This window comes from Theropithecus gelada, chromosome 6, assembly GCF_003255815.1.
Source record: "Theropithecus gelada isolate Dixy chromosome 6, Tgel_1.0, whole genome shotgun sequence".
In the NCBI taxonomy this organism is placed as follows: Eukaryota; Metazoa; Chordata; class Mammalia; order Primates; family Cercopithecidae; genus Theropithecus; species Theropithecus gelada.
This window is the reverse complement of record NC_037673.1, coordinates 125,873,542-125,890,589: the sequence shown is the minus strand read 5'-3', so window position 1 is coordinate 125,890,589 and position 17,048 is coordinate 125,873,542. Positions and strand designations below refer to the sequence as shown.

At 39.8% G+C, this 17,048-nt stretch overlaps 1 protein-coding gene across 1 annotated transcript in view; it reads right to left on the bottom strand.

The window, feature by feature from the left end:
• ADAMTS19 (ADAM metallopeptidase with thrombospondin type 1 motif 19) overlaps window positions 1-15,217 on the bottom strand; it is a 287,425-nt gene extending 272,208 nt beyond the window's left edge. Inside the window, exons 1-2 of the mRNA XM_025388260.1 lie at window positions 15,007-15,217; window positions 13,729-14,384 (exon numbers count right to left, since the gene is read on the bottom strand). Coding sequence (XP_025244045.1) covers window positions 13,729-14,384; window positions 15,007-15,097 — 747 coding nt within the window. The 5' untranslated portion in view covers window positions 15,098-15,217. The remainder of the gene's footprint in view (window positions 1-13,728; window positions 14,385-15,006) is intronic.
• Between the last annotated feature and the right edge of the window lie 1,831 nt (window positions 15,218-17,048).

Genomic DNA, 17,048 nt, shown 5'->3' with positions numbered 1-17,048 from the left:
AAGGAAAGGATCCAGTTTCAGCTTTCTACTTATGGCTAGCCAATTTTCCCAGCACCATTTATTAAATAGGGAATCCTTTCCCCATTTCTTGTTTCTCTCAGGTTTGTAAAAAGTACTGTACTGAAATCCTTGGTTCTGTGTAACTAAACACATAGAATAATTTTACACAAGCTTACATTTACAGAATAACTCTGAATGTTTGTGAGTGAAATCCACTTCCTGAAAAGATTAGTTTGGGTTTTGTTCATTTGTCTGTATTTGTTTGCTTGATTTGAACCCTGACCCTACCAACTTTGGTCTTTCTCATAGCAGTAGGACAGACATTAAGAGTGGAATCTGGAGTCTGAATCCTGGGTTCATGTCCTAATCCTGCAAAAACACTATCTGTGTGACTTCCTATTTTGTATTCCTTATTTGTATGCCTCCAAATGAGTATCTTGGATTACCTGTTCTCATAAATCCTTTATGGAATTTAAATCTTGTTAATGGTTTGAAATTGTTCATTTTAAATACTGTAATATGGACAACCAGTAGCTTATTTTGTTCCTTTTAATCAAGACTCCACTATTGTGTTTCATGCCTACTGCTATGAAAAAGACCAAAGTTGTTAGGGTCAGGGTTAAAATCAAGCAAACAAATAAATAGCATGTTCGAAAACAGATCCTAACAACTCCTCTAGTAATAATCATATTCACAGAGAAAAAAAAATCGGTTTTGTATTATTTAAGATAAGATCTCTTCCAAAATGGAATTTCAGAAAACCGAAGATTAAGCATAAACCCTCCTATCAAAGTCCAGGCAGGTTCTTTGAAGATACTGACAATCTGATCCTAAAATGTATATAGAAATATAAAGAAGCCGGAATGGCCAAAACAATTTATTTTTATTTTTATTTTGAGATGGAGTCTCCTCTGTCTCCCAAGCTGGAGTGTAGTGGTGCAAACTTGGCTCACTGCAACCTCCGCCTCCCAGCTTCAAGCAATTCTCATGCCTGAGCTTCCTGAATAGCTGGGATTACAGGTGCCCACCACCCTGCTCTGCTAATTTTTGTATTTTTAGTAGAGACGGGGTTTCACCATGTTGGCCAGGCTGGTCTCAAACTCCTGACCCCAAGTGATCTGTCCACCTCGGCCTCCCAAAGTGCTGGGATTACAGGCATGAACCACCGTGCCTGTCAGGCCACAACAATTTTGAAAAGAGAAAATCAAAATTAAAGGACTTAAATTTCCACCAAATTAAAAAATATTATAAGCTACATAAATCAATACAGTATGGTATTGACATGAGGATAAATATAGATCAAAACAACACTAAAAATGGTTCAAAAATAAACTCGCACATTTGCAGTCAATTTACTTTTAACAAAAATGCTACGGCATTTCATGAGGAAAGTATGCTATTTTCAACAAATGGTTCTGAGATACCACTGGAAAAGTACATGCAAAGAGAAAATGTACAGTCTTACAACATGCACAAAAACTAATGAATCATAGGATTGAAAGTGACACTTTAAATTATGGAAATTATGGAAGAAAACATAGGAGGAAGTCCTTGTGACTTTGGGTTAGACACTGAGTTCTTACATACAACATCAAAAACATGTTCCATTAAAAAAAAAAAAAGATAAATGAGATTTTTATCAAACGTCTCAAAAATTGGCCTTAAAAGATACCATTAAGAAACTGAACAGATAACCAGAGACTGGAAGAAAACATTAGCAAATCACTTGTCTGATAAAATATTTACAGCCAGAGTATATAAAGAACTCTTAAAACTAAATAGTAGAAAAAAATAATTAAAAAGTTGGTAAAAGTTTTGAGTAGGCATTTCACCAAATATGACAGATATTACAATGGCTATGAACTGGTGCATGAACTGATGCTCAATATAATTAGTCACTAGGAAAACAATTAAAACCACATGAGATACCACTGAAAATCCATAAAAGTAATCCAAAAGAGACAATAGAGGCACAAAGTAGATTAATGGTTGCCTGGGACTGGAGATAAGAACAGAGTGACTCCGGATGGGTATAAGGGACCCTTTGAGTTGATAGAAATGTTCCAAAACTAAGTTGTGATGGTTGCACAATTCTGTAAATGTACTAAAACCATTGAATTGTACACTTAAAATGGGAGATTTCTGTGGTATGTAAACAAGTATTGTTGAGGATGTTGAGAAACCGGAATCCTCATACATTACTGGGGGAAATATAAAATGATATAGTAATTTGAAAAAAAGTTTGGCAGTATCTTAAAATACTAAACAAATTTACTGTACAACCTAGTAATTGCAGTCCTAGGTTTCCACCTAAGAGGAGTGAAAATACCCATCTACACAAAGACTTGTACACAAATATCTATAGTAGCTTTATTCATAATAGCCAAAAAATGGAAACAATCCAAATGCCCATCAACTGATGAGTGAATAAACAAAATGTGGTATTTCAGGACAGTGGAAATAGTCCATGAAGAAAAAAAGAATGAACTACTGATACATGCTACCAGGTGAATGAACCTCAAAAACATCAAGTTAAGTGAATGTGGACAGACACAAATGACCGAATTTTATATGATTACATTTATATGAAAGGCAAATCTATAGAGACACAGAGTAGATTAATGGTTGCCTGGGACTGGAGATAGGAACACATGACTGCAGATGGGGATCAGGGACCCTTCCAGTTGATGGAACTGTTCTAAAACTAAGTTGTGATGGTTGCACAATTCTATAAATGAACTAAAAAACACTGAATTTTACGCTTAAACTGGATGAATTTTAGGGTATGTAAATCATACCTCAAAAAAGATGTTGGAAGAAAGGGGATTTGCAATATCCTTTTTAATTTGTTACATTTTAAATACTGATTTACCCTGAAAAAATCAGCCTGACATATCCATGAACGTATCTTACTAATGAGAGATAATTAGGGTGCACTTGGAAAAAATTCTACATAGGAACTTTCATCTTAAAATATCAATTCAATATATTTTAAAACATTATTAAATAGAACCACCTATTTTGAACTGACAGAATTTTAAGTGGAGATCTACAGAGAAATTATCCATGTTAGCAAAAAAAATGGGGCACTAAATAATTAAATTTATAAACAGGCAGCTATTTCCACAATGAGTTACTCAGCCTTTAAATGTGTTGATTATATTTATATACAAATATTATTTCCATGATGAATTACTCAAACTTTCTATCTTATAATAAAATTTTAAAGTTCTATTTACTTCATCTGTAAGAATATAACCAGAGCCAGACAACACAAACACCCTAGATATGTTAACTATATGCAATTTCCTCTGTCAGTAACCTAATTGCCTATCTATAAATTGGGCAGACTAAAATATTTGTTGGTAACATAATAATCTTATAATGGAAACGTACCTATAACATTTTAGTTGCTAATATATACATTCAAATCCAAATTATAATGGAGAAAGACCGAATGCATTAATGTTATTAGCTGATATAATCACCTGCCTCTCCACTGCTCTTAGCAGGTTAATTTTTTTTTTTTAACTGTTAATTTTAATAAGTTTTACAGGATATTTGACATCCAAATACCTGGAATGTGAATGAGTAGAAAAGACCTCTTTTTTTTTTTTTTTTTGGCATTTGAGATAGTTTACCATTCAGTTCTTATGCATTTTCAAGGTCCTTTTAACCTGACCATACTACACTGCTATTCCAGGACAGACAACCTCTCACAAAGAGTTTACAATTTTCTCTACACCACTGATTTTCTAATATCCCACTACAATATGCCTCGGTCTTCCTTTATCCACATCTGAACTGACCTTTTCAGTCTGAAGTTATATTTCTTCTTTTATTTCTGATAAATTTTATTTTAATAAATATAATAATATACAAATAGATAATATATAAATATAAAATTATATTTAAGAAATATAAATATATAACTCCAATAATATTGTGAAACAGCTGGAGTAATTCTCCTGCTGCAATTTTACTGATAAAATGGCTGATGAATGAAACTACTTACTTCTATTTAATATTTCCAGATTCTAGAAGAGGAAGCAGATTTCAACTTTTGCTTTCTTTTTATTTGAAGAGTAGGAAAACACTCATGCTGGCATTCATGTTCCATTGTGTTACCTTCCAACTAGTTCACACGTATACTGTGTTGATTAATAATTTTAAATCCATAGAATCCTTTTTAGCTCACTAGCATCTGAGTCGGTTTCTGGGACCATATTATTAAGTAAGGACAGGATGTATCTAATTTTACTGTTACTGGAACTTTCCAAAAAGAGCATATGAGGATTAAAATTCATGCAAGATCCTTAGGGTATGAAGTTTAGTGGATGCAAATCCAGTAGGAAAGAATCTTGAGCTCTGTTGTTTTCAGAGCCACTGAAGTGGCTGTCCTCAAATTTTAGCTTGCATAATGAGATACCATCTCACACTAGCCAGAATGGCTATTATTAAAAAGTCAAAAAATAGCAGATCCTAGCAAGGTTGTGGAGAAAAAAGAATGCTTATAAACTGTTGATGGCAGTTTAAGTTAGTTCAACCATTGTGGAAGATAGTGTGGTGATTCCTCAAATATCTGAAAGCAGAAATACCCCATATGACCCACCAATCCCATTACTGGGTATATACCCAACGGAATATAAATTGTTGTATTATAAAGACACACACGTGTGTGTGTTCATTGCAGCACTATCCACAATAGCAAAGGCATGGAATCAACCTAAATGCCCATCAATGGTAGACTGGATAAAGAAAATGTGGTATATATACACTATAGAATACTGTGCAGCCCCAAAAGAGAATGATATCCTGTCCTTTGCAGCAACCTAGATGGGGTTAGAGGCCATGATCCTTAGCAAACTAACACAGGAACAGAAAATCAAACACTGCATGTTCTCATTTATAAGTGGGACCTAAATTATGAGAACACATGGACACATAGAGAGGAACGACAGACACTGGGGCCTACTAGAGGGTTGAGGGTGGGAGGAGAGAAAGGATCAGGAAAACTAACTAATGCGTACTAGGTTTAATATCTGGGTGATGAAATAATCTGTAAAACAAATCCCCATGACACAAGTTCACCTACTTAACAAACCCGCATGCGTACCCCTGAACTTAAAAGTACCTTATTTTTCAAAAAATAAGTACCTTGTATTCTTTTTGTTTGTTTATTTATTCATTTATTTGGAGACAGGGTCTTGCCTGCCTTCCTTCCCTTCCTTCCTTCCTTCCTTCCTTCTTTCCTTTTCCTTCCTTCCTTTTTCTTTCTTTCCTGCCTTTCTTTTCCTCCCTACCTCCTTCCCTCCCTATCCCTCTCTTTCTCTGTCTTTCTTTCACTCTTTTGAGACAGGGTCTCATTCTGTCACCCAGGTGTAGCGCAGTGGTGCAATCACAGCTCACTGCAGCCTCTAATTTGTGGGTTCAGGTGATCCTCCCACCTTAGCCTCCTGAGTACCTGGGGCTGCAGGCATGTGCCACCACCCCAGGCTTATTTTTATCTTGGACTCTTTTTAAATTCATATTTTAGGTTTGTCATTCAATCTGGAATCCTTATTTTTTATAGAGACTACCTCTACCTCACCAAACCACATCCCCCAACACCCCCGTACACCCCACCGCCTGATTTTGATCCTGGTATCTACACACCACACTTGAAGAAACAGGACATCAAGGAGCATGGTCAAATGGCTGATGATGTAGCCTCACTGCAGAAGTGGTCTTATTTTAAATAAAGCTAGGCTGAGGCTAGTAGACTACAAAAAGAGTTTAGGGCAAAATATCCTTATGTTTATCCTTTGAATGTGCTCAAGAAAAAAATATATATATGTTTAGATCTCATTTATTTTAAATGGAAAACAATAGAAAAGCAGAAGCATTTGGTAATCCCAAAACTGGCCTGGGCTCACCAGCACCATTCCCTGATCATCTGAGTTAGAGTCTAAAAAGTTAATAATTTATTGCAGATACATGCACATTAATTATGAGATGAAGTCAAGTTTCTCTCTCTGGAAAAGGCAGACACTAAACCATCTAATCCCTAAGGTACTTCCCAACACCGCCATGTAATAATTCTATAAAAATATCTGGGTAGCACTGGAATGGCTAAGCTCCCATTTTCTCACTTCTCTCAGTCTAGGGCTTGGCATCAGAATAATGATGAGATGGATGTGCTCACTATAGCTGCACCCTAAATGCACTCTGCATCAAATTATGGTTCTCAGTTTGCTAAGGGAATCTTAAAACTTCCTTTCAGGAAACCTCCAAATCATAATTCAAGGGGGACTACTAGTTCTCCCACTGCTCCAAAACATATCCCATCTACCAGGAACCTGGAACTCCTCTGATTCTTCTTCATTTTGCAAATACAAAGACATAAAACCCTCTGGGGTAAAAATGTAATTGCAAATAAGTGGAAACATTCAATTGTGCATGAGCTCAATTAAAATGTGCTCTGTTTTAGTGTTGCATAAACATATTTTCAGGCTCTATAAAGAATTTTGTTATTTAAAAGTATACTATATTTATGATTCAGTTAACAAACTTAAAATAAATACATGCAATTATTTACTGATTATTAAATAATCAAAATTTCTTCTCACAAAATTGGTCCATGTCTCAGTTCTCTGAGAATGCAGACATAGGTTAATATATGATTAGTTTATTTTTAATGTACAATGTAGCTTATTTGATCAGCATCACAATTCTGTTTATTCATTATGTAGCTTCCTTTGATGAAGACTGACGTATCTACATATTGCTCCTCTCATAATCCAGAAACTTCTCTCACACATAACTATATTATTCATGCCACTCTGATGCTAACTGGAAATCCACAGAATGCCATAAAGGTAGGTACACTTAAAAACCAGTTATTTCGACCGGGCACGGTGGCTCACGCCTGTAATCTCAGTACTTTGGGAGGCCAAGGCAGGTGGATCACGAGGTCAGGAGATCAAGACCATCCTAGCTAATACGGTGAAACCCCGTCTCTACTAAAAATACAAAAAATTAGCCAGGCATGGTGGCGGGCGCCTGTAGTCCCAGCTACTCGGGAGGCTGAGGCAGAAGAATTGCTTGAACCCAGGAGGCAGAGGCTGCAGTGAGCTGAGATCGTACCACAGCAATCCAGCCTGGCGACAGTGAGACTCCGTCTCAAAAATAATAATAATAATAATAAATAACATCTTTCACCTACTAGATTTCACAAAGGTCAAAAATTTTAATAATAACGTCCGTACCAGTAACACGACATGGGAAAGAGAAACTCTCCTACTCTCCTGGTCTGAGACTGTAAAGTAGCACCATCTCTATGGGTACAATTAAGCAATATCTCTCCAAATTACCAATACACATGCCCTTTAACACAGATATACATTAGAGACAAAACAGCATTTCTACAGAATCCTATATATTTAGCCTTGTTCTTAATAGGAAAATATTGTATTCAATCAAATATCCAGGAACACCAAACTGATTAGGTAGATTACAAAAGATCCTTGCAATCAGATATAAGAGGACTAAACAAAAGGGGAATCTCTTTACATATTCAAATGTGATAATACCGTGTGTGTGTGTAAACAATATGGGTTTTTAAAAAACTGTAAGTGTATACATGTATATAGATTTGTTTATGCATAAACTACCTCCAGATCAGACACTATAAGCAGATGACCCTGGTTACCTCTAGGATGGAAAACTAAGTACTAACCAGGGGATAGGTATTTGAGGAAGATTTTTCATTGCATATCTTTTTGGAGATTCTGTGTGGTAACATCTGAGTCCTTATAATTTTGAAAATGATTTTACTTTGGCCTCAGATTTGAATGGTATTTTGTGTGACCATATAATCCAGGACTTAGATGACTCTTCCTCAGAATTCTGAAGTTACCTGATCCTCTGGCACCCAGTATTACTGATTCAATCCTCTAAAGTCAATCTGACACACATCCCACTGTAGATCATCTCTCCTCCATTAAATGCATAGGATTTTCTCTTTCTCTTTGATTTTCTAATATTCTGTCAATGTGTATCTAGATTTGGGTCCCTCTTAGGTCATGCCGAGTTTTGTGGTTGGTCCTTCACTCTGAAGGTTTGTGTCTCATCTCTGACAAATTTGTTTCTGACGCTGAAAAAAGGGTCTCTTAACCTTTATCCAACTAACCTTGGTTATATCAACCAATTCAATTAGAATCACTGGTCTCTTAACCTCTCCCTAACTAATCTTGGTTATATCAACCAATTCAACTAGAATCGCTGACTTAATACTCCACACATCATCTGGAAAATATGTCGCTGAGGCATACAGCATGCTGAATGCTCATAGCTAGCAGACACTTCCTTTGTCTTACAGCACACAACCATTTCCACCAGTCAGCCTGTGACAAGAGTCAGCCATATTTGTCTGAACACCGGTAGGTACAACATTCTGTAAATGTATAATTTAATCAATATTTAAATATTAAATAATTAAATATGAAAGCCAGTGAAATCTGAGTGCAAAATACATTTTTGTTTCCGTGAAAACTTTGGAAAAACAAGAAAGTTGTTTAAAAATGTTGCTACAATTTTGAAAGGAAACAACAATAAAGAATGAAAATTTTTAAAATCAAGAATTCTACACATAAACTGCTTTCCATTTGTCTTTATTTTTAATTCCAAATACGGAAACCTGTATTGAAAATTGCTTTAGGTGTATGCTGAGCAAGGATCATCCAGAACACCATTTATCTCATCTACCCTCTACCCTCAGAGAAGTAACATCTGGCCTCATATCCAAAGTCTAACTGATAGGTAGCATATAATTGCATGTATTTTTACAATTCAATCTTTATACTGATTTTTTAAATGCATTCCTATTAGAGAAATGTTTGATATAGACCTATGATTCATGGCTCACAACTTATTATTATTATTATATATTCATTTGGCCATTGTATTATGTTCTGGGACAATTTCTGGGTTTGATCTTCCATATCACAAATTTACCTATCAGCTCATCTATTGAGTTTTTATTCTAACAGAGATATAATTTCAGTTCCATTGTATCTAATCTGTTTTTTTATGGATAGCAGTTTGTTCCCCATTTTTTTAATTTATTTTTTTCCATGAATATATACCTGCTCTTATTCTTCTGGGCATTAGATTTCTGTTATTCTATTTATTAATTTTTTGCTTCTTGTATTAATTAACAAGAGTTTCAGACTCTTTTTATATTATTTTCTTCAAAATGTAATATTCTTGGGTGTCAGCTCATCTTTTCTTGGTTTCCCTGCTCACCTATCTGTTGTGACTAGTTCAGTTTACTCAGCTCTCCTTGCGTTAGAGACAGATGGGACATTTGACTCTGTGCAAGAATCCAACAGCTCATCTTTTGAGAGTAGAGACTATTTCCTGGGTGTCACCCATGTGCCTGGGTAAGCTCTGCGTCTGTTCTCTGTTCCTGTGTTAGCGACATGTATGTGGCTTCTGGTGCTTGGCAGAATGGGATAACAGAGAAAACAAATCCTACTCTTATTCTAGGTCCCTTTCTGCTCACTGCATTGCCTTTCCCTGCATGTACAGCGGCACTTCTGGCATGGCTCCTGCAATTCACAGATGTTTTCTAACGACTATATGTTTCCCTTAATCCAAGCCAAACTGTTTCAATCTTTCAGGAGATATTTAAAATATCTGATGTCCTGATGACATTCTCTTCTAATACTGCTTTATATTTATTTAGAATATCTTTTCTATCATTCCTAAGATTTTGCTTGAATGAAGAAAGTAGATATATGAGGTCAGTCTGTAATCTTAATTTTTTCATTTGGATGTTGATTGATTCCACTGGTTCTCCTCGTTATGTGTTTATTTCCCTTTACCCATTCCTGCTCTGACAGCAGCTTTCACACTGCTAACTGATATAGTGCCTTATTTAAATGGGAGTCACAAAAATATTTAATTGTTTAAAACTTCCCACAGCATAGAATACTTTAGTGCAAATAAGATAAAAAATAATTGAATTTACAGAAGGCTCCAGATTCTGTAATAAAAGCTAACCAAAATGACTACTGGATAAAACTCTTAATTTAAGTAGGAAAAGGTGGCATTAGTTTTAGTATCCACACTTCATCATATGGAAAAAATAATCTAAGTAGTCTGCCATGTCAGTAGTCCATTAAAAAAAACATAGGCCAGGTATATACTAATCTAGTTTATTTTGGCCCAGTTTTCTAAAAACATAAGAATGTTTTTAGAAAAAAAAAAAAATTGTGTTAACTTTGAGCAAAGATAATTGTTGCACAGTTTCATGGGATTTAATTTGTTGCTTTTGTGTGTTTTAATTTTTTAAGATGATTTTAAAATATCATAAAGTACTTCATCTGTTGTATTTTATTATTCAGTGATTTTTACTGAGTACCTACTAAAAACTAAAGTGCTGGAAATGAAAAGAGATGAACAAGACAGTGCCATCAGAGCACTCATGGTATACCTGTATTTTCACACATCTCAACCTATTGTATTTCCCTGTTTTCATTGGGGACTGGCAAGTTAGGTTGAGAGCCCCGTGAAATATATCGAGACTGCTTCATCTTCTTTTTGTATTCTCAATATCTGGAAAAGGCCTTAGTCATAAGAGTTGTCCAATAAATGTTTAATTGATTAGTAGTAGTATATTTGCATGCTTATAAGACCTAATATACGACTCAAATAAGATTGTTATTCAATAATACACTAATCAGGACAAATAGAAATAATAACGCTTCACAGATCAATTGCTACATATATAAGTATAATTTGTACATTTTATATAGAGACAGATCCAGATATGATATCCAGAAAGATTAAAAACTTTGAAGAGGCAGCTCTTGCCCCATATCCAAAATCTCCATTCTGGCACTTATCCTTTGATAACACAAGTTAGCGTAGTACCTGGAGAGTAAATTGGTCAATCTTATAAATGTTCACTTAATTGGATAGCTGATGTTCTATTTCCTTTCCTACAGACTTTTGGATCCTTTTAAACATTTCATAATCCAAAAGATATTGAAAAGTTCAGGTACCAGTAGGCAAAACTTACTATCAAGAGAGGGGAAGGGAAGGTACAGTTAGTGAAATACCCTCTTCTCTGCAACTGACAATAAGAAAGCTCTCCCTGAGAAGAGAATAATTGTTGCAAACTAATGGCAGTTGCATTTATAAATGATTCACCATCTCTATATAAAGGTATCATAATTCCTCACATTAGCATTACAGGATCACAGAATTCTTGAGATATAAAGGAACAGGTAAGGAGTTTTGTGAATATTCAGTTAGAAAAAGCCCATATTCTTGCAGACAAGGCTTTTGAAGTTTGATCTCTAGACATTTTAAGATCATTTCTCTCTATCGCATCTTCTGGCCTAGTCATAGGAGATAATCGTTATCATTCCCTTGACATGCCTGCACTCAGTCTCCTCCCTCTACCTACAACACTCCAGCTTTTTTTTCTGCCTGGCGAAATCCTCTCCATGGTTTAAGATCCAGTTAAACTTCATCTGCTTTGGGAAGCATTCCCCACCTCTCCCAAGGGATTTTTACCTTAGCATAACATTTGATTCATTGTGCTGATCTGTCACTGTCTTGTGACTACCTGTGTCATTTCCACTTATACATGATATCTTTCTCTTAATTCTGGGGCCCCTAAAAGGCAGAACATTCTATCCCCTAAACAAGGGACCTGGAATACATTAAATATCCAACAGAATTTTAATCCCACCATCCAATTTTTTTAATTAAATCATCTAATTCTCTAATTTTACCTATGGAAACTGAAGCCTAAAGAGATAAGGAGCTTGTCAATCATCAGGGAACAAATCTCTTCCAGAGTACAGATAACAACTCTCTCTTTCCTTATCCACCAGCTCACAAGGGAAAAGGGCTGGCATATTAGAGTCTAGAGTAACAAACCCACCCTTCTTGGCTATTTGCTTAACTTTTTACTGAAAACCTAACTCCTACACTGTATTGCTGGCAATGGTAGTTTTCCTCAATAACAAAGACTTCCCAGTTCAGAACATATATATATGTAGCTAATAGGAAAAGTGAGTAAAAGTCCAACATGATAAACAGGGAGGTATGTCAAACTCCTATTCAGTCTATGAAAAACCTACTTATAATTCTAACTTTGCTTCCTTAAGTACAGAGAGAAGGAATAGGTCATTTGGAAAATCTGACCAAAAATGCACATTTCAACACAGTGAAATTCTTTATCCCCCATTGCTCCTACCACACCAGGAACTTTCTATATGTGATTATTTAATCCCCAGCCAAAAGCTAGTGGACAATGAAATCTCCACAAAACGTTTTCCCCAGTGAAATGTTCAAACATCAGTTCCACAGAAAACCTTTTAATAAAAGCTTTACATGTAATTTTTCCATGCCAATTTTTTTCACTTAAGCCTAAAAATGCCCATATTTGAATATTCATCATTATGAGCACTGTCCAACAGTGTACATCATTTGACTATGGGATCTTGGTTCAGGGGTGGGGGGCGGGTGGTAGGTTTGGGTGGCTGTGACTGTGCTGATTATTTTCTGCTATCCACTGCTGTTGGATTTTCTCCAAATGAGCAGTTTGCTTCCATGCAAGTTCCTGTGGATTTCTCAGTGGCTCACTATGAAGAGCAAAATGAAGCCACAAATCACAAGGACATTTTTGATATTTTATGAGTTTTGTCTTAAACCAATTAATATTAAGCCCATGGTGGTGGGAGCAACCATAAAGGACATGGTGGTGTTGCACAACAACGTGAATGTACTTAATGCCATGTACCTGTACATCTAAAAACGGTTAAAATAGTAAATTTTATGTTATGCATATTTGACCACACACACACACACACACACACACACACACACACGACAACTTATAGAAGCTTGTCCTAACCCCTGAATCATGACAGAGGGAGAAAAATCAAATGATGTTCTGCATTGACAGAGCAAATGGCTTTTACTTTCCATCCCAACAGGCCATTTAACAAGGCTCTCCACCTTGCTCCTTTCCTCCAAAGAGTGGAAAGAATTAAAGAAACTACTGTCAAATGAAATGTAAATCACAGAACCATAACCCTTTGAACACGGATTGGATGATAATGTCACCCATTACTCAACAGCTCCAGTCTCTCAGTTGACTCCCTCCCAACTCCCATCTTTCACAAAAACAGTGAACAGGTGTCCAGTATGGCTCTGGATGTGTTTAAATTCTAGACAACTGTCAGAGTAATTCCCTATAGAATTGTTCTTACAACTTTGAAGTAGGTTATGAAAAAGCTCTAAGATAACAGATGAGGAACAGAGAGTGCTGTGCAAACACGGAGGAGATTCATCAGTGAGCCGACTAGTTGTCTTTTGAGTTTCTAAAAGGCATCACGTAGTGCCTTATTTCAGAAAACCCTGGAGAACAGAAAGAAGAGCCATTGGGAAGAAGTTACAAAAAGGCACAGTTTCATGTAGTTTCGAAAGACACATAACCATCTGGAAGGAGAAGCCATTTATCCATCCAATTAGACGTCGGATTTACATAACTGCCCTGGAGATGTTCCATGGGAGGCAAACGATGTAGACACCTGGGGGTGCAGTCTAGGGCGAAGCTCAAAAGGAGCACACTGAAAGGGGAGAAGGTGCATGCAAATCAGCCTGATCTATGGGGCAAGGAGAGGAGCAGCAGGGGAAAATAGAGAGCTAGGGAAAGAAGGCGCTTACCAGGCCACCTCCACAGGTGCTGAAAGAGGCCAGCGAGCCAGGGTGCCGCAGCACAGCTCCGGTGTAGAAGCAGCCTGCGTCGGGCGGCGCGGGAGGGTGCGGGGCTGATGCTGCCCCCGTGGGGCCGGGGCCGGGATTTGGCCGCTGTTCCACTGCGAAGCGCCGCGCCAGGAAGCGGCCGTCTCTCCGGAGCAGCAGGTACAGGTCCCGAGAGAAGGCCGGGATCCGCAGCAACACTTCATCGCCATCCGGCTCGGCAGGCTGGGCCGGGGGCGGGGACGCGGGCGGCTGCGGGGGAGGCGGCGGCTGCCACGAGGCCGGGGCGCCCGGGGACAAGGCAGCAGCCCCGCTGGATCCCCGCGGCAGCTCCTGCGACTCGAGTTCCTCGTCCTCCTCACCCTCTGACGGCGGCGGGGGCCGGAGCCGGGACTCTGATCGAACCTCCACGGGATCCTCCAAAGGCACCGGAGCCACAGAGCGCACCTCACGTGAGCTGCCGGCAGCCTGTGCCCGGGCGCTTCCGCCGGCCCCAACGCCGCGCACCCAGCCTGGGTCCGCGCTGCCCCCGCTGCCGCCAGCCGTGTCCACCGGCTCCCGGCGCCAGAGCGCAGGAAACACGACTTCCCACTCCTCGCGGTCGGGGGCGAACTGCAGCTCTGCGGGCGGGGCAGACAGAAGTGCGGGGCTTAAAGTGCCGCGGTTCCAGTAGCACAAATATTTCCAAGCTCACAATCCATAGATACAGGGCGCTCGCGTTGAATGCAATGGAGACCACCCGTCTAGCCCCTGAAACTCTTTGCAACCCCAGAAGCTTTGCGATCAGATTACAGACCCCAGCATTTTCAGAGTAAAAGTACGATTATATTGGGGGCGGGGGAAGGGGGAATCAAAGTTTGGTGACCGTACTTCATTGTTGAAAAGAAAACCGATGCAAAGACTCCAGCACGAGTAAACGATTTCTGAAGTGTATGCTAGAGCAGAGCGTTGCTATCAACTTAGGTACGTTCTAATTTTCCTCCAGGTGCTGTAAACGTACCTTTGCAAATATTATTGCTCTAATTAGAAGGAAACTATTCCACATACGGTTAAAACCAGGCCGGCAGAAGTGTGCTTCATTTCCGAACTTGACCCCTTAACCCGCACCTCAAGCTCATTTTTATTGCTACCTACTGAGCTCTGCTCTCCACGCACCGGTTGCACCAGCCCTGCCGACCCCTACGTTCGCGGTCTCCGCTGGGATGGCTGGAAAGGAAGCGAGAAAGTCATGGAAGAACTTACCTGAAACGATCCCATTCGACAGGAACCCCAGCTGGTAAAAGAGGCAGCAGCAGCAGATGTGAGTCAGGCGCATCTCGCGGTTCTTCCCCATACTGCGCTCCGGCGGCCGCGGCTTCTCGCCCGGCGCACGCCTCCAGCGCGATCCACTCCGGGCGCAGCGGCCTCCCCGGAGCGCTAGGAGGCCGGGCGGCGAATTTGCCCAGGCCCTTTGTCTGCCGGGGGAGGGGGTGTTGGGGTGGGGGGGGGTAGGCTCTGTGACTCCAGGAGGCCGCCGAAGCCCTGGCGGGGGTGGGGTGGGGTCGGGTGGGGGGAAGAGCGGGGGAGGCAGTGCCGCGGCCCCGCAGCGCTGGAGCTCCCTGGCAAATTAGGTGATGAGTCTATTTTCTGTGTTCTGGACGCTGCAGGAGTTTCCGAGGCCGAGCAGGCTAGTGCTGGAGCCCCACAGGACAGACCCACAGCCAGCCGAGAGCCGAGAGTGCTGCCTCTGGACAGGCGGAGGACTGCCCGGCGAGGGCAGGAGAGCTGTGGTGTCCGAGCCGAGGCTCGCCGCCTGCACCCGCGCGGAACGGGCGGAGGCTGGTGTCACAGTCTCAGCAACTTGGTGTGCCAAGCTCCGCACACTCCTCACGCTCCTTGGGACGCAACGCTGAAAGCTCTCACCCGCAGCAGCGCGGAAGGGAATGAGTAGGGAGATGGGAAGACACGACTAGAGAGGTGGGTTGTAGAGCAGAAAAGAATCAAGGACATCTGATCAGAAAAAGGGACCAAGGGGTGCCCGCCAAGCGTGACTTTGCGGGACAAAGGTCCCAGAACACTGTGCACGTGCTCAAACGCCGGTTGGGATGGGGTGGGGACCCAAAATCCCTCACCTGACTATTGATTGGCCACTCGGGAAGGCCTGATTTGCATCCATCCCCTGCCCCCCACCAGTCAGTTGAGGTGTGTGCAGGTAGAGGTGCCTCCCCCTTCCCATCCCACTCCTCAATCCAGCTCCTCTTTTTGTCAAATTCACACATCACACAAGGCAAAACTTAGTGCAGACTTGACCACAAAGCTCAGGCCTCATTTACCAAAGGCCTTTGATTTGTCTTCTCATCTTTGTCGGAATTTTCTAAGCCCGGAGATAATGTAATTTGTCATGGAATGTGCTTTAAAGGTTCCCAGGAGAGTAGGCACCCTTACCTTTCAGAGCCTCTTTTCCTTCCTTATCTTTATAGCTCACCATTCATCAGTACTATCAATTTCTCTCCTTCCCTACCCCACCCCATCACACACACACACACACACGGAGTCCTAAAAGGAGTAAGAGTAAGGGAATCAACATTAAACATTATATTCTAAAGATCTCAGACCAGGTAAGATTATTTTGCCTTCTGTACTTTTTACTTGTACATATAAAATATATTTTTGCTGTTTCTGTCCTCTTTGGGGGCAATTCAACCCCAAATATTTTTTTTCCTTTGTTGCAGTTCTCTTCATGGTACCTACTCCCCTTTCCACACCTCTCCCTCAGCCACATCAAAGCGTTCATATCAGATTTAAGGATGATTGATCTGAACTGCCATTTGCATCCTCTGGACTAGGCCAGACACCTAGAAATGAGAAGTAATGCAAATCAGTGTTGTTGTTTTTTTAATTGCAGCACTGAGGTTGGTTCACCACTTCCTTTGTTGTTTTACCTTCTGTTCCTTGTGTCAAAGGTGACTACTATGCCTTTAAGGGAAGCAGACGATCTTATTTCAAAGGAAAGCCATTGTTTGAATAAGCTGGGTCCTATAATACTTTCTTTGAGTTGTCCAGAGTTTAGAAACAAAGGCAAAAACACTCTAGGTGAGTTTGTCAAGAGTGATCTGCCTCTAAACCCTGTCTTATAAAATCTCTAATGCTGGAGTAACTAAGGTGTGGGTTTCCAGATGCTCAAGAAATATCTGGGTTACTTAGAAACCTAAATGCTTTTTTTTTTGTGAGACTCAATTATACAGATTTAAACTAGGCAAAAAAATCAGAGGCAGTTTATTTTTCGAGTACAGGAAGCTATTAAG